The sequence below is a fragment of the Chenopodium album genome, chromosome 5 (genome assembly GCF_948465745.1).
Source record: "Chenopodium album chromosome 5, dcCheAlbu1.1, whole genome shotgun sequence".
NCBI classification, from domain to species: domain Eukaryota; kingdom Viridiplantae; phylum Streptophyta; class Magnoliopsida; order Caryophyllales; family Amaranthaceae; genus Chenopodium; species Chenopodium album.
Genome location: NC_137838.1, coordinates 6,796,927 through 6,819,952, shown reverse-complemented (window position 1 = coordinate 6,819,952; position 23,026 = coordinate 6,796,927). Strand labels below are relative to the sequence as shown.

General features: G+C 35.3%; 2 protein-coding genes and 1 long non-coding RNA gene across 3 annotated transcripts; 1 reads left to right on the top strand and 2 right to left on the bottom strand.

Annotated features, from left to right (window-relative positions):
- Nucleotides 1-53: 53 nt before the first annotated feature.
- Nucleotides 54-1,173, bottom strand: LOC145630234 (uncharacterized). Its single transcript, XR_014112026.1, has 3 exons — nt 1,037-1,173; nt 556-761; nt 54-190 (listed from the first exon to the last, which is right to left on the bottom strand). It is a non-coding gene; the product is annotated as an uncharacterized LOC145630234 (long non-coding RNA).
- Nucleotides 1,174-4,260: 3,087 nt separating this feature from the next.
- Nucleotides 4,261-6,796, bottom strand: LOC145631708 (uncharacterized). Its single transcript, XM_081683865.1, has 6 exons — nt 6,569-6,796; nt 6,249-6,461; nt 5,837-6,003; nt 4,951-5,032; nt 4,772-4,840; nt 4,261-4,671 (listed from the first exon to the last, which is right to left on the bottom strand). The coding sequence occupies exons 1-6, from the start codon at nt 6,674-6,676 to the stop codon at nt 4,501-4,503; spliced, it is 810 nt and encodes a 269-aa protein (XP_081539991.1). The 5' UTR covers nt 6,677-6,796; the 3' UTR covers nt 4,261-4,500.
- A 550-nt stretch (nt 6,797-7,346) lies between these two features.
- LOC145631706 (vacuolar protein sorting-associated protein 54, chloroplastic-like) lies at nt 7,347-22,953 on the top strand. Its single transcript, XM_081683864.1, has 19 exons — nt 7,347-8,660; nt 10,286-10,348; nt 10,846-10,925; nt 11,302-11,419; nt 11,760-11,834; nt 12,755-12,911; nt 13,049-13,137; nt 14,351-14,616; nt 16,122-16,293; nt 16,396-16,479; nt 16,566-16,972; nt 18,351-18,504; nt 18,841-18,922; nt 19,429-19,508; nt 20,550-20,711; nt 21,187-21,254; nt 21,982-22,062; nt 22,146-22,395; nt 22,608-22,953. The coding sequence occupies exons 1-18, from the start codon at nt 7,830-7,832 to the stop codon at nt 22,282-22,284; spliced, it is 3,108 nt and encodes a 1,035-aa protein (XP_081539990.1). The 5' UTR covers nt 7,347-7,829; the 3' UTR covers nt 22,285-22,395; nt 22,608-22,953.
- Nucleotides 22,954-23,026: the final 73 nt, after the last annotated feature.

The following is a 23,026-nucleotide window of genomic DNA, read 5'->3' as shown; positions in this document are numbered from 1 at the left end:
AATCAAGACTACGTAGGCGACGAGGCCGAGGGCAATGCTGATAATACTCAATACCCCCGCCCCAATGAAGTAGCCGGACTTCGGAACGAGGCAGCCCTCGCCGAGAGTGTTGGTCGCATCTTCAAGGTACTTAGTGGTGTTGAGAATGGACGCATACATCAGCATTACAAATGCTCCAATGAAGACCAACCTGCATGCATGTTTTTAGTCTTCTTATGAAATCATAATCTTTATGAATTAACATTATATTTCGAGGTCAAGTAAATCAATCTAGTTAAATACTTCCTATATGATTTTGTGTGATTTTAAAATATTACAGAGTAAATTTTATAACATTGTTTGTAATTAACATTTTGAAAAGTCAAACTAATGTTCTCTCTGATCTTTTTTGTTCTTATTTTTTTTTTTTAATTTGATTTTTTTTTTTGGTTCACATAAAATACTAAACAGGAAGAACAAATATAGGCGTATCAATACTACTACATAAAAAATCGATTTCAGATGAGTTATTTATAAATGAAGGGAGTACGACACGAATAATGACTAGTTAGTTACCAAGAGAAGATAAAGCAAATAAGAGCTGTTATGCCACTACAAGTTGAAGGACAAGGATTTCGTCTGCAACAAAAACAGCCAGTTGCACTACTTATAAGTATTTGCTGAATCAAAAGAATTATTGAAGCAACTATTCCCAGTGCCACCGATGGACTCGTTGGATAAAAACAAGCCCCATAATCTTGTGTAAATATTACTTGATCACCCTGCAATAATATTATTATATATACGAAATATATTAATATGGAGTACATAGTACAAATAAAGTACGAGTTTAATTTTCAAATATTAAGTATGACCTATAAAATTCAGTCCATTGGTGTGAAAGTAAGAAGAAAAATGAAGTGAACATGTTTAATTTCATACCGACTTACTGAGTAATATTAAACGTTACTCAAAATTATATTATACGAGTGTCAAATTACCAATTAGATATTAAGATTATGACATATACACTATTGAAGACGGGAACACATATTACCTTAACTTTGGTAGCCTCGGCAACAAAGCCCATAACAACTGCTATTAAACCAAGAACGCCAGCAATTACACATACTGCAATGTTCTTTCCTTCCATAACTTTCCTTCTTTTCTTTTAATCTTGCTCTTATGCTTTAATTGAGTAAGTTAAGAGAAAAGCTTAGGTTATACAACTATTTTTTATGTAAAGTAAGCTATATATAGCCAACAAATGTACTTGTACTGGCCTGGTATATAATATTTCTATAAATCAGAACTTATTATAATGTTCAGTCAAGCCCTGCCTAGTTAAGCACTCCATACATACGACTATTGAATTGTCGATTGATTATGTGCTGCTTCACGTCTAGTAGACTATTATGTACGTAGCGATTATAATGAAACTGCTTGTGTGTATTATTATTATTCTTTTCGTTTCATATTGATTTTCGTAGTCATAGTAAGAACACAAAATTGAAGTTTAAGAATAAATAAGGTTATTAGAATAAATTTTTATGTAAATAAGGTTATTAGAATAAGTTTTTATTGTTGACACATTTATATTACTTACTATTGTAAATCTATACTCCGTAGTATATACAAACTTGTAAATACTCCGTACACTTTAAAATGGAATACAGAGATCGATAATGATATAGATTGAAAAAAGTGGGTGGTGGAAATGTGAGAAACTAGACCTAGTTATTTAACGTGTCGAATCAGGATTAGTGTAGGTCAATAAAAGATCGGGTTTAAATTGACTATTGCTTTTTAAATAGTGAAAAAGGGTCAGGCTTAAGTGAGTTGCAATTCATCATTAAACGGGCAAGGAAAATTAAAAAGGATTAGGCAAAAAAAAAAAAAAAAAAAAAAGTAAAATTATACGAAACTTATGTAGTTTTCTTAACATAACTACTCCGTATATTCGTTTACAAAATCATTGAGCAATTATTTATTTATTTTAGCTCTTTATTATTAACCTTGTCCAATAATAACCCTTATTAAAGCAAATGTTCAATAAAAAATCCTAATTAATAAATTAATCATAACCCTATACTTATTAATTATTATGCTACCCTGTCCAATAATTAGATCAAGGGGTAATAACTGGACATATAAATTTGCTTAATAAGAAATTTGACTCACAAAAATCATGATATGAACAATGTTCTAGAACACCCTAATAAAGAAAGTAGGGAAATAAAATAAATAAAAACGAAAGGAGTATAATTTTAGAACGTAAACTTATTAATAAATCTCAAAAAATACCTACAAAAGAAGATATTTGTCAGTTAACAATGATTTTGTGCTTGGTTCGAGAGTTGACAATGCATGTATTCTTCAATGCTTTTTAGTAACATGCAAATGTATTTTTATAATGACATATTTATATATACTTGTGTATATATATATATATATATATATATATATATATATATATATATATATATATATATATATATATATATAGCAATTTGATCAATTCTATAGAATGAAAATAAGGTTATATAATTTACAAGAACATAAAATAAGTAGCAATTTGCTCCATTTTAATTTTATCGTTGACGTCAACCAATAACCAGTTCATAGACCGTTGAATAAATAGAAAACTAAGCTGGAAATTTGCCATAACTGCGCTACTATACTTAATATGTATCTCCAACGTAAACGATCGATCAAATATGTTTGTGTATACGTATGTATCGTGATTTCGACAAATTAGAATATTATTTTGATCTTAATTGTTTCGTATTTACAGCTTTTGATTCATATTCTAGAAGTCGTATGACTATTTTATTGATGAATTATTATGTTTACTTACAAGTAAGAGTTCATATATACATGCCTAAAGCCTAAAGGTCAAGGTCTCCTCCTAACTTTAAGGGAAAATGATGTAAAAGGTACAACCTATTGTGTGTATTTCATTTTTCTAAAGTTTGTTTTCAAAGGCATATTAATTTTATTACTGGAATGTCAACAAATTGATTATATAATGATGGTGCACTTGAACATGAATATGAACCTGGAGGTCTCATGGACTCTAAGGATGACATTGACGCCATTGAGGTCAAGTATGTAAGTATAAAATACGTATATGTAACATTAGATTTATATGTCGGGTGGAAGGGGGGAGAGACAGATTAAATTACAACTATGGAAACCCTCGTAGGAATGAGTTTGACCACAAACAAGTTTTTTTTAGAGCCAGTTACTTGCGGAGTGCTTTTGTATAAAGGTGCCTGAAACCACTCATTGTTCTGCTCTTGTAGCCAATGATGCTATGCAGGCTACCTCTTAATACGCCCAAAGTAATGCAATGGGAAGTATAAATGTTTATCTATTTCTTTGTTTATGGGCGTTACATATTGTATGATGCTATACCTTTGTTTGAGCATTTGGCTTCCATGGTCGGTCTGACTTAATAACCTCCTTGGTTAATTTTTGGTTCAAAGGTGTTGCAAGTGAAGATCCAAGACTCCAAGAGAACCTAGAAAAAGCAGCAATAGTGGCAGGATAGAGTAGAAAAAAGTATGCGTCCAAGGAATTCTTTAAATGACACGGCTTTCCCTTCCTAGGGTGCTGGTTCCTACTAAGACATTGCATTCCAGCCTTCCAGAGCAACAACTATGATCTTCCAAAATAGGATAAGCTCATTCAGTGCTATGGGGACCAGCGGCAGCTACAATAATAACACCCTCGAGGTGGTCTACATGAGCGAGTTAAATGATCTGGACCAAAAGTTATGGTGTATGGATTGACTGATTCTATCAAGCTGTACAGTGGTCTAAGCCCAGACCCTTCGCCCCCTTCTGTGGAACTGTCCCTGGCACAGAGGGTACTGGTTCATTGTAGCCTATATTCCCATCTTGGCCCGCTTTCTGATCTAGTCGATGGACTTCCTCTTCGTGATGGGCTTTGTGTTTGGTCCTGCCATCTTGTACCACCACTACAACACCAAAGGGAATCACACTGGATACAAGGTTGCATCTTGCATGTACGATTTATATGCCCTTACCTTCTTCTTTGCCAACTTTGGGCCCAACTCTAGCCTCTTCTGATCCCTGCCGAGATCTTCTTTCCCCACCTGAGTCCACTTGACAGTTGACATGGGATTTCCTCTGCAAGAGGGAAAGCCAAACCATCGTTGGGGCATCGGGGAACTTAGTCATGTCCACCAACGGCCAACCCAAATAAGACTGACACATGATACATAAAGAGGTTATGCCAAATTAAGGACATAATGTGTCACATAATAACATTAGATTTGAGTATTTGACTACCAATTTGCAATCAAACAGATAAGATGTACATTTGTATCCCGGCACTTACAATGGAGAAAATTGCCAAGGGTTGCTTTTACACAGTAATATAATATTCGCTCTCCAATATATATAACAAATGGATCACAATTACCAATTACATGGCAGTCTCATAAATACCAGAAGATATACAGAATGGGTGAACTAATAAGGTTTCAGATTTGCCTTACTGAAGACCGTATACTAATAATGCTCCAACAGCACCAAGACCAGCAACTAGCCCTATGATGACACCGATAGGCGGTAAAGCACCACCTACTGCCTTACCTGTGTTCACATCATAGCGTGCAAACCTCTTCTTTGGTGCTATACACTGAGGACAAGCATAATCATCGGGCTACAAAACAGACAAAACAAAATAGTTGATCAGGCCAAGTTATTAAAGACCTGGTTCAGCCTGGAATCAAATGTAATGAAAATTAGATTGATAAGCTTGCCTGATCTTCAAACGGTTTTGATAATGTGTATATGAATCCACAGTCAAGGCATATGTGAGTCGCTTTGGCCTGAAAAGTTTAGCAGCATCTCAGTAAGTAAAAGTAATTCAAGTACAATGTGCTTAAAAAATCTATAAAATCATGAGTATTGTTGGATCAGAGCTTCCATGAATGCTTGCCTTTTGTGCCTCGGTTAGTTTTCGCCCAAAACGTGGAGGAGCAGGACGTTTCGGAAGTTTTTTCACATCAACATCAGCACCTCTGCATTAAAATGCTGAACATCAGGAGCAAAAAGAGAATACCAATACACTATATAAAGAGATTTTTATTTACTGTTAAGCTCCATAATTCCATATAGCTCTCAAATATTACTATTATCTGATTTCCCTCTACTTATATAGGAACTCCTTCCTAAGCAAACACAATTTTTTTACTCAGTTACTCCATAAAGTGGGGTGTAGGAAAGAAATACACGTGGAAATATTTGGGAATGGTTAGTAAACTAACTACATACCTTGAATATGAAAATATCGGAAATCATTCAGTGTGTTTTAAAAATCAGTTTTTCATCTACCTCCCAGATTTTGGAATTAAACCTGGATTTGTTCAGATGTCCTCCTATAAATCTATCTTGTAATTCTGCCTTTTTTTGGATTTTATCTAGCTCCTTTCTTTGCATCAAAATAAAAATTAAAAAAGATCTAAGCTTTCTTCTACCTTTCGATTTCTCAGTGTGTAACTTATACTGGTATAAGTGTCATTGTGTTAAACATCTAGTCGATTCTGCCCTACCACCATAAGCTTTGTATTCAGTCTATTCACCCCCTAGAGAATCTGCATTTACCTAATACCAATCAAATGATAAGCCTAAACAAGATGTTCGAAGAAGAAAACATAGAAGAACAACGAAACAAAAACTCATAATGTATCCATAAACTTGGCACATTTCTACCTTGGCACATAATTCTTAGCCTATAAATTGAATATTCAACAACAATACAAAAACTCAATCCAAACAAAATCAATATAACGAGCATATAACAAGGGATACATACTATATTATACCTGCTGACAACAAAGTAAACAGAATCAGGCTTAGCCTGAATTGCAGTTTTAGTGAATCCAAGCTTATCAGCAGGCCAAAGTTCATCACCAAAAAAACTGCTAGTATAAATCACCTGATCACCTGATTTAAGCCCAGCTTTTGCAGCATTTCCTCCACCATCTACTGCCTACATCAACAATATAATTGTATATTTTCCACCAAAACACCCAAAATTTCAAACCCGGATTAAAAAAATTACAAAACAAACAATTAAAAGATGACTCCTTATAATACGATAAACATTAATAACACCAAACGACACGTAATTTTATTAAATTAGTGTAATGCATTAAGTTAGTCCTTAGGGCTACATATATCATAACCGAATAATTAGTTAAAATTGCGAATAATTGAGATAAAAGTATTACTAACAGTGATGACAACTCCACCACCAGGTTTCTGACCAAGAGTGAGGCCTAAAGGTTTATCAACTTCAACCTCAATTGACTTGGAAGCACCAGTTGTTCTTGCTTTGATCTCAAACCCTCTTTTAACACTGGGAGAATAGTTCATTCTTTCAGCTACAAGTGAACTGAAAATGACCCTTTTTGCATCTTGCAAAGAAAGTCCATGAAAATTGGTTTTCTATGCAAAACAAGAAATACCCAGTTAAAATTACATGAAATTGTAATAATTTGTGAATCAAATGATCAAAAAATTGCAAAATTAAACCAAAAAAAAAGGGAGCAAACCTGAGGAAGATGAAGGGGTGGGCATGATTTAGGAGAGGAAGGGTGGGTTCTGGTGGATAAGGCGGCAGAGCAAGAGGAGGAAGCGCCTGACATTAGAGAGGATGCCATGTTTTGAGGTTGAAAGATCAGAAATTACAAGTGTACCTTTTAATGTTAGAAGATTGTGGATAGCAAAGTTTATGATGATGGTGGGAGGGAGTGTGGAGCAACTAGGAGAGCCACAAGCATAAAATGAGGGACATATCAAGTGATATGTGAAGTCTGAGTTAGGACCAACAAGTGATTGGATTGGCCGGTAAAGAAGTTGTTTCATCTATTTTACGGTTTGTATTCTTTTAAAATTACGGGGCGCATTTGGTAATAGTAATAGTTTGGGATAAGAGCGTGGGAATTCAATAAAATATTAGCCCATCTATAGCACTGACAAGTAACCTTTGTAAAAATAATCAAGTAACCCTATGATATTGATGAAATAACGCCTTTAATAATGACAAAGTAAACTTTATAATGGTTGGTCACATGGTGTGGTCAACCATATATGTAGTACTCTGTATAAGAATTTGGGTTCTTCATTAGTGATTGGAGTTATCTTTATTACACAGTAACATTTACTCCATATTTCAGTTTTTAAAAATTATTTTTATTTCATACATGTTCATCAAATAACTACTTTAACAACTACGATTACCACTAATGAATATTCTAATTTGTACTAGTTAACCTTACACAACTACTCTATATCATTTTTTTTTTACTTCATACAATAATTAATTTACCGAACACATTCTAACCCTTATCATGCTCTCGAGTGAACAAATTAACGATCGGATTAACCCTTAACCCCCAACACAATGAGCATCCTCCATTCATCATCCTTTCTGACTTTTCTAGTCACCTTACTTTTCTTGTAACCCCCTCAAAAAAAAACAAAGTAAAAATTCGGACATCTCACATTCTCACTGTAGCAGATTTCCAGCTGTAATCCCTCTTTTACTTCTCAGATCTAAATCGCCATTGTTGTACCTTCAACTTAGAGAGAGAAACTCAAACACCATTTTCTCTCTCCTCCATTTTCATCCACCTTCAAACTTCTTCAATTCAATCAAACAACAATCTCCACCATTTCCCCAATTCAATCGCAAAGATCCACAGTTCTAACACCTCTGAATTCCTTAATCAATGCTGCCGATTTTCTAGGGTTTATGCAATTCGATCGAAATCACAGTACAAGACGCTGAGTTTTCCGATCGATTGATTGATAATGGAGTCGCGACCTTCTGTTTCGGGAAGGTTTAATCTCGAAGCAGCAACAGCGAGTACTTCATCATCATCATCTTCACCATCAAGGGAGAATAGTATCTCAAGAACAAGCTCGAATTCTTCTCTTTCAAGTAAGGCGATTTTTGAGCATAATTTGTCTTCAATTCTTAATAATCCTCACTCTAGTGATGCTTCTTCTTGGCTTGGATGGTGGTCATCGCCGACATCGATGATTTTGCCTGAATTTGCCCCAATTAATACTTCGAAACCTGGGTTAGATGCTAATAAATCTGATTTTCAACCGTATTTGAATTCGATCTCGGAGCATTATGCTCGATTCGAGGATATTCGTAATCATAGTAGTAAGGAGAATGTTGATATTGTTGAGAATATTGGAGGGCAGGGAGAAGCGTTAGTTGCTTGTTTGAGGGAAGTGCCTGCATTGTACTTTAAGGAGGATTTTGAGCTTGAGGATGGGGGGACTTTTCGGGCTGCTTGCCCGTTTTCGACGATGAATGAGAATTTAGTGCTGCAGGAGAGATTGTCCCAGTATCTGGATGTGGTGGAGATGCATTTGGTGAAAGAGATCTCGTTGCGGTCGAATTCGTTCTTTGAGGCTCAGCAGCAGCTGGGGGATTTGAATGTGAAGATTGTTGAAGGGTGTAAGAGGATTAGGGAATTGAAGGAGACCATCAGGTTGCTAGATGCTGATGTTGTTGGGTCGGCCAGGGAGATTCAAGAGTTTAGTTCAATGAGGGGTAACTTGTTAGAGCTTCAGCAGAAACTTAGGCTTATATTATATGTTGATCAAGCTCTTGGTGCTCTTAAGCTGGTAACTTCTTTGCTGATTTGTATAGCTACATGTTATTGTTTATGTTGTATTTGCTTATTTTAACATGTGATTGGCTTCGCTTGAAATTTGATTAGGGGGCACAATTTCTCTGTTATATGAGTTGCAATGTATAGAATTTGATTTTTTTGTACATTCTTTGAATGGTCTTGAGTAGTATAGGATGATACAGATTGTGCAATTTATACGAATACAATGCTGCTGTACGCATAACTTTGGTGAAATATTTCTAGGGTGATGTTATTATTAATGTGGGATTTTCACAGTGTGTAGTGATTATAGGATGATACAGATTGTATTGCTGGAAACTGGGAAAGTTACAATCAATATCAGCCTTAGTTGTGGTTGCACTTTATTTTGGTACAGTAGCCTTTTGCAACTTTAGTAACAACGTATAGGTGGCTTTATGACATTGTAGTTGGTGATTTTGGGATCTCGGAAGTTATGAGTAGTCTACTCTTGCAGTGTTGCTTCTGGACATGGGTTATGACCCACAGTGACTTCTGACAATGAGTGCAATATAATAGATCTTCTGTTTTGACTTTCTTTGGTTGAAAATATAGTTATTACTCCTTTAAGTTCTTCTGGGCGGTTGTTATCGTGCTTTCAGTAAGGTTTTGGACATTACTATGTGTCTAAGGCTTTATTATTATTTTTTTTTTACAATGTTTTGGTACAAAATGAAGTGTGGAGCCTCCATACTTATGCTGGAGTGTCAAGGATTAGGTACGAGTACATAGGGTGGTATGAAGGATTGAAGGGTCTAAGTAACAAAGTTATTTCCATTTCTTATTTCGGGAAGAGGGTGCCAGGTGAACCAAGGGTTAATCCATATAGATTAGAATGGTTACGCTACATCCATCTCCACCTGCAAAGGAACGCTTTTGCCCATCATAACCGTTCGGTTGAGTGGAAGCTGGACTGTAAAAACAACTGAGTAAGAATTTGGCTGTGAATTGGAGGTGGGGCAGAAAAAGGCAAAAAGATCATGCCCTCAAGCTATGTTATTTGTAAGGAAGTGCACTCTAGCTCAGACATTATTATGTTCTAAGGAAAATTGACGGAGGAACAAAGGAACCTGAAAAAAAAATGATCTGATATGTATTTCACTAGCTGAGTATTCCACCTTTCTATTAGCTATTTCTTTGATAATCCTCTATAGATGTGCTTGAGGTAAAAGCAGGGAGGTAGTTTGGGGAGCTTTGTGCATTCTTAATGTGTAATAGCTCTGATTCCACAAGATTTATAATGTGTGACCCAAGTTTAGGTATTAAGAACTGTTTCTGTTATTCATCATATCCAGAGAAACACTTTTTGCATTATGCATCAGTCCCACTGTTCTGTTGGATGGGAGTTCCTTGTTGAGGTTGTGGGAGCCGTCAATTTTGTTGGTGTTATTGTATTATTGGTCAAATGAACAGAGTGCTTTATATCCACTTAATATCCTTTGTTAATACCCGGGTTTGTGGTTTTTAATACTGTCCCTAATTAATTCGTACAAAACACTGTTATGATTGATATTGTTGTTGCTGGTGTTCAATATTCAACTTCAGTATATCTGCATTCTTTTGCATCTGTAAATAACCATATATTTTATGTTTGTTCAGCTTGTTGCATCTGCCGATTGTGCTGGAGCATTGGACGTTGCTGATGATTTGCGGCAATTACTGGTATAAGCAAATCCTATGTGCTGGTTAATCTGCCATTTTTTTGTGTACATCATCTGAATTTCTTCCCAGTTTACATTCTTCATTTTTTTTCCGAGGTTGTACTTTTAATGATCATAAATGTTGGTCATACATTGGGTAGTTGATTGAATGTATCAAACTAGATATCTGGGCCAACCTAAACCTAAATTCTTCTTTATAATATTAAAATTTGCTCAAACACTGATCATCAGCAGAAAAGGGAGTGAGACAATCTAATATATAAAGCTCAAAGAAGTTAATATGGGTAGGAGGTTAGCCTTCTAGTTCCTTACAGTCCTATTTTCTGCTGGAGGGTGGCATTTGCAAATCTGTTTGCTTCTTGCTCCACTTTTGAATTGTTTTGTTGCTGTGAAAATTTTACGTTTAATGAGTTTTATCTTTGATATAGCAAACAAAGTGGAGTGTGAAGGTCTACTTGTGTAATATTTTAGTTTCTGATCATATATCTTTGTTGCTAGGATGGGGATGAGTTGACAGGTTTACATTGCTTTCGTCATTTGCGGGACCATGTTGCTGCATCAATGGACTCCATATACAGGTTGGTCTACTCAACATGGTACCAGTATATATCTTGGAAATTAAGCTTCATCTAATGTTGCATAGGTTTCTTAAAAATAATATATAATTCTAAGTACATTTTCAAGTGGATTCAAGCCTTTGTTGGTCTATGGAGATAATCATTTCTATTGTTAACTTTTGGAGATTATGATGGATTAGCAATTTAGCTTGATGTTCTTGAACTATTATGGGATAGGATCCTATATACAATCTTTGTTAAACCTTTTTGTTCAACTATTATTTTTGCAACAAACTATGCAATTTGAAGTTGGATTATATATAGTTGTTCCAATTGATAATTATGTCATGGCTGCTAGCTGTGGTCTATCTTTAACTCATTGAATTCATTCTTGTAGCATTCTTTCAGCAGAATTCATGCGTGCATCTTTGCATGATGCTGGGGATTTAGATGCTATAATTGTATCAACAGCAAAAGAAAGAGCTTCTGTACCCAGTAATGGAAGGCTTGATGATGTGAGTATGACATTGGTCTTCTGGTTTCTTCCTTCCTTACCCTTATTGTTAATTTTGAGGGATTTAGATTTGTGGATGACTTGTGTCTTTTGTGGGTGAGTCTTTTTGGAAACCAACTCATTACTAGCCTTGACTAGTAACATGTTGATATCCTAGACCCTGCCATTAACTTATTTGTGGCTATCCTTATTATCTTTTGATAATTTTATCTATGTAATCTTCCTCATTTTTACTTTAATTGCTGCTGGTCCTTAAAATTGGTATGAGGGTCAATGGAATAGGGTTTTCATGGCTGACTAGCATGTAGCTGGAAACCTGATTCGGGTCTCCCTCTTTGCAGGTTAAGCTAGATGAAGAAGAAACTTCTAATTTCCGAGATCTTGTTTTACCTATTGTGATTGGACTGCTTAGAACGGTGAGAAGCTTTTTCCTTTTAAAATTGATTTTTATTTGTATGCTGCCTAGCTCTATTTTTCTTTTTTAATAAATCTGTTGGCCTTTAGAGCAATGTAAAATTGTGTTGGTGATTACTTTGCTTAAGCTAGGATGCTAAATTTGAAAGTCATTGTTAATTTGCTAATCAACAGTAAATAATTTCTTACTGATAGTAAGTGGGTCGAAGTGGATGAGTTATTTTGCATTATCAGGAGAACTTTTTCACTTTACATTAATTTGTGATGTTTTCCCTTTATAATGAAGTTGAGGATTTACGATTCTTTGACTTATAGATAATAGATTATGGCAGTGGTCGTTGTGTATTGTATCCCGTATTGCCAAATTGAAATAATGTAATATAATAATGTCGATGTACTGTTTAGTATTTCCACTTAAATTGCATGATGATTTTTGAATATCCTGGCAATTTTATGCTATGAGAAATCCGTATTGTTGCTGAATGAAGTTCTTCATCTTTTGTCTCTCTTTTGCTACAAAATCAACTAGAAAAAAGAAGAATGGAAAGTTGATTGACCTGTTTTAAATTGACGACATGTAAAGGAGATTTCTATTGCTCCTGAATGAAGTTTAATGTTTTAAACTTCTGTCTCTTTTTCCTACCTAGTCAAATAGGAGAAGGATAAATTCAAAGATCTGTTGTTACTGATGACTAAAAATGTTATGCTTGTTTTCTGATTATTGCAGACCGTCTGTGCAAGGGAAAACCTAAGCCTTTGAAAATTTTGGCTACTTGTGCAGTACTCAGTGTTGTTTGTAAAAGATATAATTAAGACTCCAGTGTCTTGACTATTCAATGCTTAGTAATAAATAGTAATATGTGAATGGGTTATTTCATTTGCTGAACTAACATGTCATATGGGTCTATGTGTCACTTGTCAGGCAAAACTACCATCTGTTCTGAGAATGTATCGTGATACACTTACTGCTGATATGAAGACAGCTATTAAAAATGCTGTGGCAGAGCTGCTACCAGTTCTGATTGCTCGGTCTCAAGAGTCAGATTTCTCGGCTGGAGAGAAGACTGGTGATGCAGATGGTGAGATACTCTCCAAACTCACCCCTTTATCCTAAAAACACCTGAGAAACATTTTGTTTTCTTTGTCATTTCTGTTAGTTATTCAGTCAGATCAAATTAAGGGAAAATAACCTATTGACACTTGGTGTATGATTTAGGTGGAGGCTCGTCTCTTGCAAGCAGGTTAAGGAGCCTGTCATCTGAAAGCTTTGTTGAGCTATTAGCTGCTGTTTTCAAGATTGTCCTGGTAATGTATGCTCAAGCAATACTCATCAGTAGATCATTTATGTTGTAATTTTATTTATTTATTTATTTATTGATAAGTTTTAGGTTAAGTTGGTTAGAGGCTTAAGGCTAGCTTTTAAGTAAAAGATTTACTCTTTATGTGGCAAAAACATTTTTGAGCAAAATGCATATCATAGAATTCAGTCTGGTGCATGATCCCTAGTACAACTAGATCTCACATAGCAACTAGTTAATTTCAATTTCATTACTGAAGTTGAATTTTTGGGCATATTGAGGAATGATTTAAACATATTGTTTGACAAATTGTCAAAATAGTAAGACTAACCTATATATACCCTTGTCATGACTATGAAATACAGAGAATGTTTAGTGATAGAACAGCGTTGAATCACCTTATTACAAAACTAAAACCCTTTCCCTTTCTTCTTTAATTTTATGAGGAGAGGAAAGCCATATCAGTAGCTATCTTTGCAAATCAGTTAAAGAGCTAACTGAGGGAATACCTCATAGATGCAAGGATTCGAGGACCTATGATTACATTATGCATACTTATGATAGTGATTGCTCTTGTTCAAGCTTGGTGCACTATTCATTTCCTAAAGCAGAAACTTGAAGGATCTTCTACTTTTCTACCCTTGGGTATTCTTCAAAAGGCAGTAAAGTGAATATTTATCTGGGTCTTCTAGGTTCTATTGGGCCCAACAAAAGAGGTTTCAGTTGCAAAGAAAAGAAGGGCTAAAGACTAAGCGGATTAGTGAAATGTGGAGGTTGATGCAGAGCTATTTGTTTGTTGACAGCTCGACAGGAAAAGAGTGGAGTTAGGATATTAGAGACTAGAGAGCTTATCTTGTTCTGATGAAGCCTTAACTTTATCTTTTTGGACACGTGCTGTTACTAAGCATATGGTTTGTATTACCTGTATAATATTCGGATTATATGAATTGGGCAAATGATGAGCTTTGACCAGTATCTTATTTGATAATGAACATGCGTATACTTAAGGGGTAATTGACCTGCTTGCAGACTTGAGTGAGTTTAGGTCTTTCATTTAACAAAAATTAGCAACTTTAAAGTGAGCTAGTTCAGGCTCTAACGAGTACACTGGTTACCTCAACATCTCAACCACTTCTATGAATGTTTACATGGCTTTATAAATTAGTTTGCTTGTTTTCTCTGTTAAGTATGACGTGACTTATTCTGTTTAGTAAATATAGGCACATCTAGTTCGGGCAGCTGAAGTTAAAAAGTCCATTGAGTGGATCATGTCTAATCTGGATGGTCATTATGCATCCGAGTCCGTTGCTGCTGCTATTGCACATGGTGCTGCAGCTTCCGAAGCTGCGCAAGATGATAATGATAATCAAAATCAAGTTAATCACGCAATTGCATATTCTTCTCAAAGAAATGCTACCAAGGCTCCTTCATTACAAGGGAAGGCTACTGAACTGACAAGTACATCTAATGTATCCAAAAATTTCAGGTCAGCTGCTTCACCTTTCTTTTAAGATGCATTGTTCCTTATCTTTATTTTTGGCATGATGTATATTGATCATTGTTGTAGGTGTTGAATAATAAAATAATTCTGTACATTACTTTCAGTTGTTATATACATATAACAAGCATTATCTTCTTTTAAATGTCTGTTTTCCAAATACATTCTTACCACATTCTAGGGGATAGTTTGTACTGTCTGTAAAGTGGTTTGGTAACTCTGGTATGAAAGTCAGTACTTACTACTTATGTAATTTGCAGCTAACATTGTTCTTGTGGGCAATATATGAGTAAAGGAGACAAGACAAAGGTTTAATTCTGGGGTGATACTTTGCAGTGAAAAGTTTCAGTTAGGTAGGACTGGCACAAAGTTATGGGATATGGGATATGGGATATGGGATATAGAAAGTAGGATTGGGAAGTGTGTTATGTCAAAGAAAGATTGTTTCATATATCTTGGCTCCATAATTCAAGGTAATGTAGAAGTGGAGGAAAATGTTGCATTGTATCAATGCTGAATGGATGAAATATAAGAGCAATTTAGTGTGAAAAGAAAATCCCAACTCAAGGAAAATTCTTTTGAGTAGATGTGAGATTAAGTTTCTCAGTTGTGCAAAATGTTGGCCTTATTAGCAAGTGTACAATTAGTTGTGGTAGAAATGAGGATGCTTTAACTGAAGGAAAATTGATGGAGGTAGCGAGTCATGAATGATTAATTAATATTGAAAGATGAAATTTGAATTTTCCAAGAATAAGACGTGAGAATATTAGGTAATTTATGGTCCGCTCTAAGCAATGGGAACATGATCCCTGGAAGATGATTTTTCTGTTGAATTGTATTTGACCTTTTTTCATATACCTATCATTTTGCTTGTTGTGATCGTTCAGGACATGCGAACTTAACAGTTCATTGAGTGGTGGTGGTTTGGGCAAACATTGTTCTTAATAGTAAATTTCTTATTACTATTACTAATGCTAATATTTAATCTTCTTTCTTTTTTTATTTCACTGTGAGATTGCCAATGTCCTGAAGTGTCTGCCACAGTGCCACTAGCTATCCTTTTAGTTGTATTATATCGTTTCACATTATGATAGTCTATTCAGAAATTGTTGTTATTGTTTCTGTTATTTTTTGTTATCATTACTGTTAGTGTTTTTGTTGACTGTTCTGCAGAGCAGGTTTTTTTTGCCATGTTAGTAGAAGGAAGATAAAGTGCATTTCTTTAGGGAACTGTCCTTTTGATTGTTTTTAACCGCCTAGGGTTAAGGCCATGTTCTTCTGGAGTTTCCCAAACTTTGTCAAACCTCCCACTAAGTAGAAAGAAAAAATACTCTTTTTGGTAATCATCACTGCAATTTGTTTCTTTTGGACTAGCTTTGTCTTAGTAGTTGTTGAGCATGGCTTACATTTTACAGTGTTTGGGCATAAAAATGATATGTGATAGCATGTCTCTGTTTCAAAAGGTGTAGTGATTAAACCCTAGTTTTGGACAGAGCTGATGTGCTGCGAGAAAATGCTGAAGCTGTCTTTGCAGCTTGTGATGCTGCCCATGGAAGGTGGGCGAAGCTCTTAGGTGTTCGTGCTCTTCTTCATCCCAAGTTGCGTTTGCCGGAATTTCTTAGTATATACAGCATCACCCAAGATTTTATAAATGCTACAGAAAAGGTATGGTGAAGATGTGTTTGTATTGTGTATCTGTCCTATTCTTAAGTTACAGAAATGTGTTCATGTTCTGGTTTTGAGCCCATATCTTGGTTATATGAACAGATTGGTGGAAGGTTGGGATATAGTATACGAGGTACATTGCAGTCACAAGCAAAAGCCTTTGTTGATTTTCAGCATGAATCTCGTGTAAGTATTCCTTGGCGCTTATTTGATATGAGTCGCAAGAAAATATCGTATTTATCATGAACCCACCTCTCTGCTGGCTGAGGCAGGTGTCAAAAATTAAGGCGGTGTTGGATCAAGAAACATGGTCAGAAGTTGATGTTCCTGATGAGTTCCAGGCCATTGTTGCTTCAATGCACGGTTCAGATTCTTTAATTACTGAGAACTTTGGTGACGATCAGGGCAGTTCAATAATTTCAAGCAATGGTGTGTCAACTGTGGTTGACGGTAGTAAAGAATCCGATGTTGAGCAGCATATAGAGAGAACTGATTCAAACAATGTTTCTGGTGATGTGTCCAATCATGAGAAATCTCAGCATTTAGGCGAGGCTAATGATGCAAGTAAAGCTGATGCTGGTACTTCAGCCCTCAGCAAAAATAGCAATACAAAGGACCGTGGGAAATCAACTTCTCAAACATTAATGTACAGGGGAGTTGGGTATCACATGGTTAACTGGTTAGTTATTCTACCTTTTATTTTAGTCGTTGCCACCTTAGCTGTTAAATATCTCATGAATTTTTTACTGGCAAATGTTAGTAATTTACTGTACTATTATGTTCTGACATCAATGATGGTTGACTGTCTTGGGAAGTTGGGAGAGTACAGAGTAGGTTGTTCTGTCATCTGTAAGTTGAATTCTGAGAAAGCTTGTGCTTGGCTATGCTAGACTCTTTTTGGTGAATTGTTGGAGAAGTTGTTTGATCTAAAATGGAGGAGGTGGTTTAGCAGCAGCCTTTCCACTTCATGTTTTCTGGTCTAGGTTTACGACTGCCCATGTTTTGAGTAGGTTGTTGTCTAGGATTTAAGAGATGGGATATATTAACGGCTTTTGATATTGTGTTATGTTGGTAATTTGCTTATGGTTTAAAGAAGTTTAAAATCGTGTGTGTTATGTTGGCAATTGGCAATTTGCCAGGAAAGTCGGGACTTGGGTGCTTCTTGGATATATGGGGGATTCATCTTGAAATGTAATCGAGAATAATAAGCTCCAACTTCCTATTTCTAAGGTCACGTGAAAACCCCACAAGAGAGTAAAATGTCAAGCTCTTTATCTTTTGATAAAAATCATAGACCCCAACTATGTATTGGACTAATATAGCATCCGCTTCAAGTTCACAAATATGTAGTCATCCTTTATTGTATTTCCTTGATGGATCCAGTGTACATTTGGTGACCTAAAATAACATTCTTGCTTCATCCATGCATAATGTGTATTGTGTTTTGCAAGTGAAAGAACAGGAATTTTCCTACTTTTGCAATAAAAAAAAAACTGCTTTCAGAAGTTATTTAGTGCTGTTGAGAATTGAGAACAGGTTGGGTTAGTTCGGCTAATCTGTTTGAGCATATATTTTTGTCTTATAGTGTGAGTGTTATATTAGTTTTGGCTGGTGCTAGAAGCTTAATCTTTTGTGGAAATTGTTTTAATTTGCTATTTTGTTGGTAATTTGGCTGGAGAGATAAAACAGGATCTTATGAAATCATATGTCTAGCATTATCACTTTGTGGGAGTAGGTAGTGTTTTTTAGCCTTCTGACAGCCTTTGCTCAATTGGTTGTGGAGTTTTCTTTGGTCTGATAATGATTTATGTAGTACAAGATTGGAGCCTCCCTTTCTTTTATGTGTAACTTTGATGATCCTCAGTCCTTCCATCATCCAACTTCTTTTATCCTTGACTTTTCTTAAGTCATAACCCGGAGCTGAAAAAAAAGGATTTTGTTGGCCCCATTCTTTTTTGGGAAGTTAATTACAATTTACAATCAGTATTTGTTTTGAAATTTTTTTATTTACGAAGTGAAATAATATACTCACTTGGCTTTTATATTGTGGCTTCCAGTGGCTTGATATTGCTGAAGATGCTGTCAGAGTATATTGATATGAATGATAGTTTGCCGTCACTTTCATCAGAAATAGTTCACCGCGTTGTAGAAATTTTGAAGTTCTTTAATACAAGGACCTGCCAGCTGGTTCTTGGCGCTGGTGCTATGCAGGTAAATCAACATTTCATAGCTGATATACAGCTATTAACGTTTCTGCTACTTCTTTGTTGGCTTGTTATGATCTTTGTGATGTGAACTTTTCTTTTTGGACAAATTGCTTTATAATCTACAATATACTCTGTGTATGTGGTCTGAGACCGTTTGATGGGCCTTCCCTGTCTTTCGTTTTTGAATTTTTCAAGCTTATGTCTTTTGTGTTTTCTTATTGGGTGTGGGGAGGGATGTTTGTTTGTCAACCATTAGCCTGGGCTTCTTGTCCTCTGACTTAGTTATCTGCATGCTTTTCCTACTGTTTCAGTAATCTTGATTGCCATGTTTAAATTGCAGGTGTCTGGTTTGAAATCGATCACTTCCAAACATTTAGCTTTGGCAAGTCAAGTCATCAGTTTTACATATGCTATTATTCCAGGTGCGTGAGTTCAATAATTTGTTCCCAACGAACTTGTTATGAAACATAAATTGAGCAAAGAACTATAAGTGTAAGAAAATTATTTATTTATTTATTTTATTAAGTCGGGTGATAAAAGAATAGATAAAGATGGCATTCATATTCTCCTGGATGATATGAATGTACATTATTATTAGAAATTGGTGACACAGGATTTTAGAAAATGTACATCTTGTTTGGCCATTAATGTGGTTTTATGTTACTTGTGGCCGAGATTATTTAATTTTAGTTATCTACTTTCTCGTTCTTGTCAAAAGATAAAAATGGGTAGATGAAAAATATTTAGTGCTTCATGCATGAGAAATTGTTTGTTACATATTGTTGAGTTGCTAGTAGCAAAACGTAATCTATTTCGTGTAATGCCTATGATTGAGCATCAAGCATATTACTCATCTTGACCGGAAATGTTTTGGAAATCATTGTTAGCCAGAAAAACTCTAATGCTATGTTACTTTCTGTGTTTCAAGATATCAAGCAGGTTCTTTTTCTCAATGTACCAGAGACCAGAAAGCCACTGTTAAAGTCAGAGATCGATCGGGTGGCACAGGTATGGATTTTAATATGCTGTTACCCCCTTTTGTTTTTCTTTGTTATCTATTTCCATTCATACTCTATACAGTTTTGTTTCCTTTGATATGGTGCTCTCTCTCTATGGAGCTTCCAGCATACGCAACCTTGTCTATACCAATGAGAATTAAACAAGCCATTGGATTCGTCTACTCCTCTATAATCCATGGTTGTCTATTAGAAACTCCTGCTTTGTTGAAACTGGACAGCCTTTTTTTAGTCTTGCTAGACATTTTCTCTATACTTTTTAATTTCCTACAAGCCAACTTATTTCTCATTCTAAATATGATTTTATGTGACATCATGCTTTATTTGGTGTCTGCCAATTGCATTCGTCAAGTACAAGGTTTCATTTCCTTATAGAAGTGTTTAAATATTGGTCTGTTTTTAATCCTTGGTTCTTTATTTGTGTGTATGTTTAATTCAGAACATATCTTAGAATGCTATATTATTTTCAAGGACTGGTCAGTGTAAGAGAACGAAAGGGAAAATTTATTTCTCCACTGTACTTGTCAAGTATGCAGTCTCCCTTTAATAGAAATACAATTGTGCATTTCAGTGGATATGTTTGCTCTGGAGTTGAATTATATCTGCAAAGACCACTGAAACTCTATGCAGATCTTTCTTGACAGCCATGTCTAAGAAGGCTGAGGAGATGATCTAAAATTGTCATAGCAAGAAGGCAACATAAAGAATGAAGACTTTACTACTTGTCTGTGTGCTATATCTGGAATTTGTAATGCATATGTTTAGCAACTTATGGCCTTAAAATAAAATTTCTAGGAGTAAACTTGAAACCACAATAAGCAAAGGCACACACTCTTGTCCCTGCGAATTCTTGGGGGCCTGGACCTGCTGTTTTCCCTATTCTCTCCCTACCCCCTACCCCCCCCCCCCCCCCCAACCCCCAAATAAATAAATCTGCATTTCTGAAGCTTGTAGCTTCTTCTGAAAATGACCTTGTTATTTGGTTTTTGGCTTTTAACGTAGTCATATATCTCTCTCTCTCTCTCCTTTGTAGGATTATAAGGTCCATCGGGATGAGATACATACAAAGCTGGTTCAGATCATGAGGGAGAGGTTGTTAGTTCATTTACGAGGATTACCTCATATTGTTGAGAGTTGGAATAAACCTGATGATGGTGACACGCAGCCTAGTCAGTTTGCAAAATCATTAACAAAGGTAATAGATATCACCTTTTCTTTATGTTTCTTTTCCTTGGCAAATTAATCTCCTTTTTTTTCTCCCTCCTATAGTCCTGTTTACATTCCTGATTCCTCCTACTATAAATGTTTCAATCTATTTTGATTCTGTTTTAGATCTGTGTATGACAGTACACGGTAGCTAACTGATATTGCTTAAGCTTATTGAATGTGGCTACTGTTCTCTGAACTTCATTGAGGACATGCCTGCATTTTGAGGCTCAAGGTGTGAAATAACTAAATGAAGCATTGATGGCCATTTATTTCAGAGCTACATGATTGAAATAAAAAAAATGTTCAAAATTTATTATGAGCCCCTTGATCATCCTTGTAATGTGAAATTTTGAAAGTCATAGTGTTTGTCTGCAAAGCCTGGGCTTTGTGAGTCTATTTGTTGTGAAAATTTCGTCTTTAGTATTTACAAATGTGAACAATTTTTTTACATAACATTGTAGGAGGTAGGCTATCTTCAACGTGTCTTGTCTCGAATGCTTCATGAGGCGGATGTTCAAGCGATTTTCAGGTGATTTTGAATTATGTTGATCAATTGTTTGTAGTTTCTGTCATCTCACATGTTTATATGCATTTTTGTGCTTCTCTTCTTTCCCAAAATTTTAAATTTATCCAGATGTATGCCTAGCTAAGATGTGAGAATAACACACCCCCCATTCTAATTTGTTAAAGCAGAGATTTCCATAGATAGTAATAATTAATGATAAAAATGCCTCAACATACATATATATGTCAGATAGCTTGATCAAATACATAGTAAAGAGGTGTATAAATGGTGATCTGGTGGGTAGGTTGAATTTTAAAAAAAAATGAATTCGATACTGCATTTATTTATGTATAAAGGTTTGTATTCTGAAATCCACCACTTTAACCTCCCGAAAAAATTTGTTAAAGCCCTTGAGTTATGGAATAGCCAGGGAGTAGTGTTGTCAATCCACTTCATATTATACTGTTTTTTTAAAAAAAAAAAGAAAAAAGAAATCTACTTCATATTATACTATCCATCCTATTATGTATGTTTGTGTTAGTTTTTGTCGTACTTGCCTATTGTGTTGGCCGATCTGTTCAGCTTCTTAATCTGCATTTGTGTGGCTGCATCTTTTTCCTTTTTTTCCATCATATAGTTTCAAATTTTGAATTTCAATCTTAATTTCTGACATTTGTTATCAATAAGTATTGAAAAGTTAAATTATTTTATTGAAATAACCTTATGTTTCTTTTGTGAATCCCATCTGCAGGCAAGTGGTCATAATATTTCATTCACAAATTTCCGAAGCATTTTCCCGCTTGGAGATCAGCACTCCACAAGCAAAATCGAGGTACTGTTGTGTGTTACATTGTAGCACTATGCCTGTAACCTTGATTTATAAACTTTTTTCTAAAATATGTAATGGTATTGCAGACTTTATCGGGACGTTCAACATATTCTAGGGTGTATACGCTCACTTCCTACTGATATTGCTAGCAAGTCAGGTGTTGCAAATTGGGGGCACCTTGATGAATTCTTGGCCCAAAGATTTGATAGTGAAGGTGATCAGTAGACTTGCTTTTGTACGTTTTTTCTCTTCTCTGCCGAAGGCATTATTGCAGATAGAAAAATCCACTGTTCAGCTATGCTATCATCCTCTGCTTCTGAATCTAGCTGTAGAAAGGTCAGTCCCTTTTTTTTTTCACATTTCATGTACGTTATTAATTTTTGGAACACCCTTGCTATATTTATCATATTGTTGCACAATGGGGGTTTTCCCAACTCTAGTTTTTTCTTGTGCCAATCAAGGCATAAAACTAGATTTTGTGGCTTAGTAGCAAGTAGTAGATTTAGTACCATTTTGCTTAGTCTTTTTTTTTTTTTTAATTTGTGCAGGTATATGAGGTACAATTCTTTGGATTCTTATTTTTCACGGAGATTTCACAACCAGGATTTTTTTGTATACTAAATACAACAAACCTAATGGGTAGCATCCTTAAGACTTTGTTCCCCTGAAACAAATTTTCCGATTTTTCCCTAATTTAATTTAGTAGATGCAGGGAACAAAGAATAGTGTAACAGTTTTGTGTCTCCATTCCCCATCCTCTTTCTTTTTGTTGTCTTTATAGGTTTTGGTTGCTGTTTTTTCGGTAACCATGTTCATATGAGGTTATTGTATGAGTATCAACAGCATTGCATATATGTTTCACAATTCTAAAGAGAATGAGAATTGTTTTCTTGCTGTTTTTCTTCATGGAAGGGGCCAAATTGCGGTCAAGCTGATATGTAAAGATTTAGATCAGAAACATTGTCGC

Excerpts from the sequence above, each read along its gene's own strand:
- LOC145631708 (XM_081683865.1), bottom strand. The coding sequence starts at position 6,676 with ATGGCATCCTCTCTAATGTCAGGCGCTTCCTCCTCTTGCTCTGCCGCC. Across the intron at positions 4,841-4,950 it reads AACTAACCGAGGCACAAAAG|GCCAAAGCGACTCACATATG; the intron begins GCAAGCATTCAT and ends TAAACTTTTCAG. Across the intron at positions 4,672-4,771 it reads CAAAACCGTTTGAAGATCAG|CCCGATGATTATGCTTGTCC; the intron begins GCAAGCTTATCA and ends TCTGTTTTGTAG.
- LOC145631706 (XM_081683864.1), top strand. The coding sequence starts at position 7,830 with ATGGAGTCGCGACCTTCTGTTTCGGGAAGGTTTAATCTCGAAGCAGCA. Across the intron at positions 11,835-12,754 it reads TGATTGGACTGCTTAGAACG|GCAAAACTACCATCTGTTCT; the intron begins GTGAGAAGCTTT and ends GTCACTTGTCAG. Across the intron at positions 19,509-20,549 it reads AGATCGATCGGGTGGCACAG|GATTATAAGGTCCATCGGGA; the intron begins GTATGGATTTTA and ends TCTCCTTTGTAG.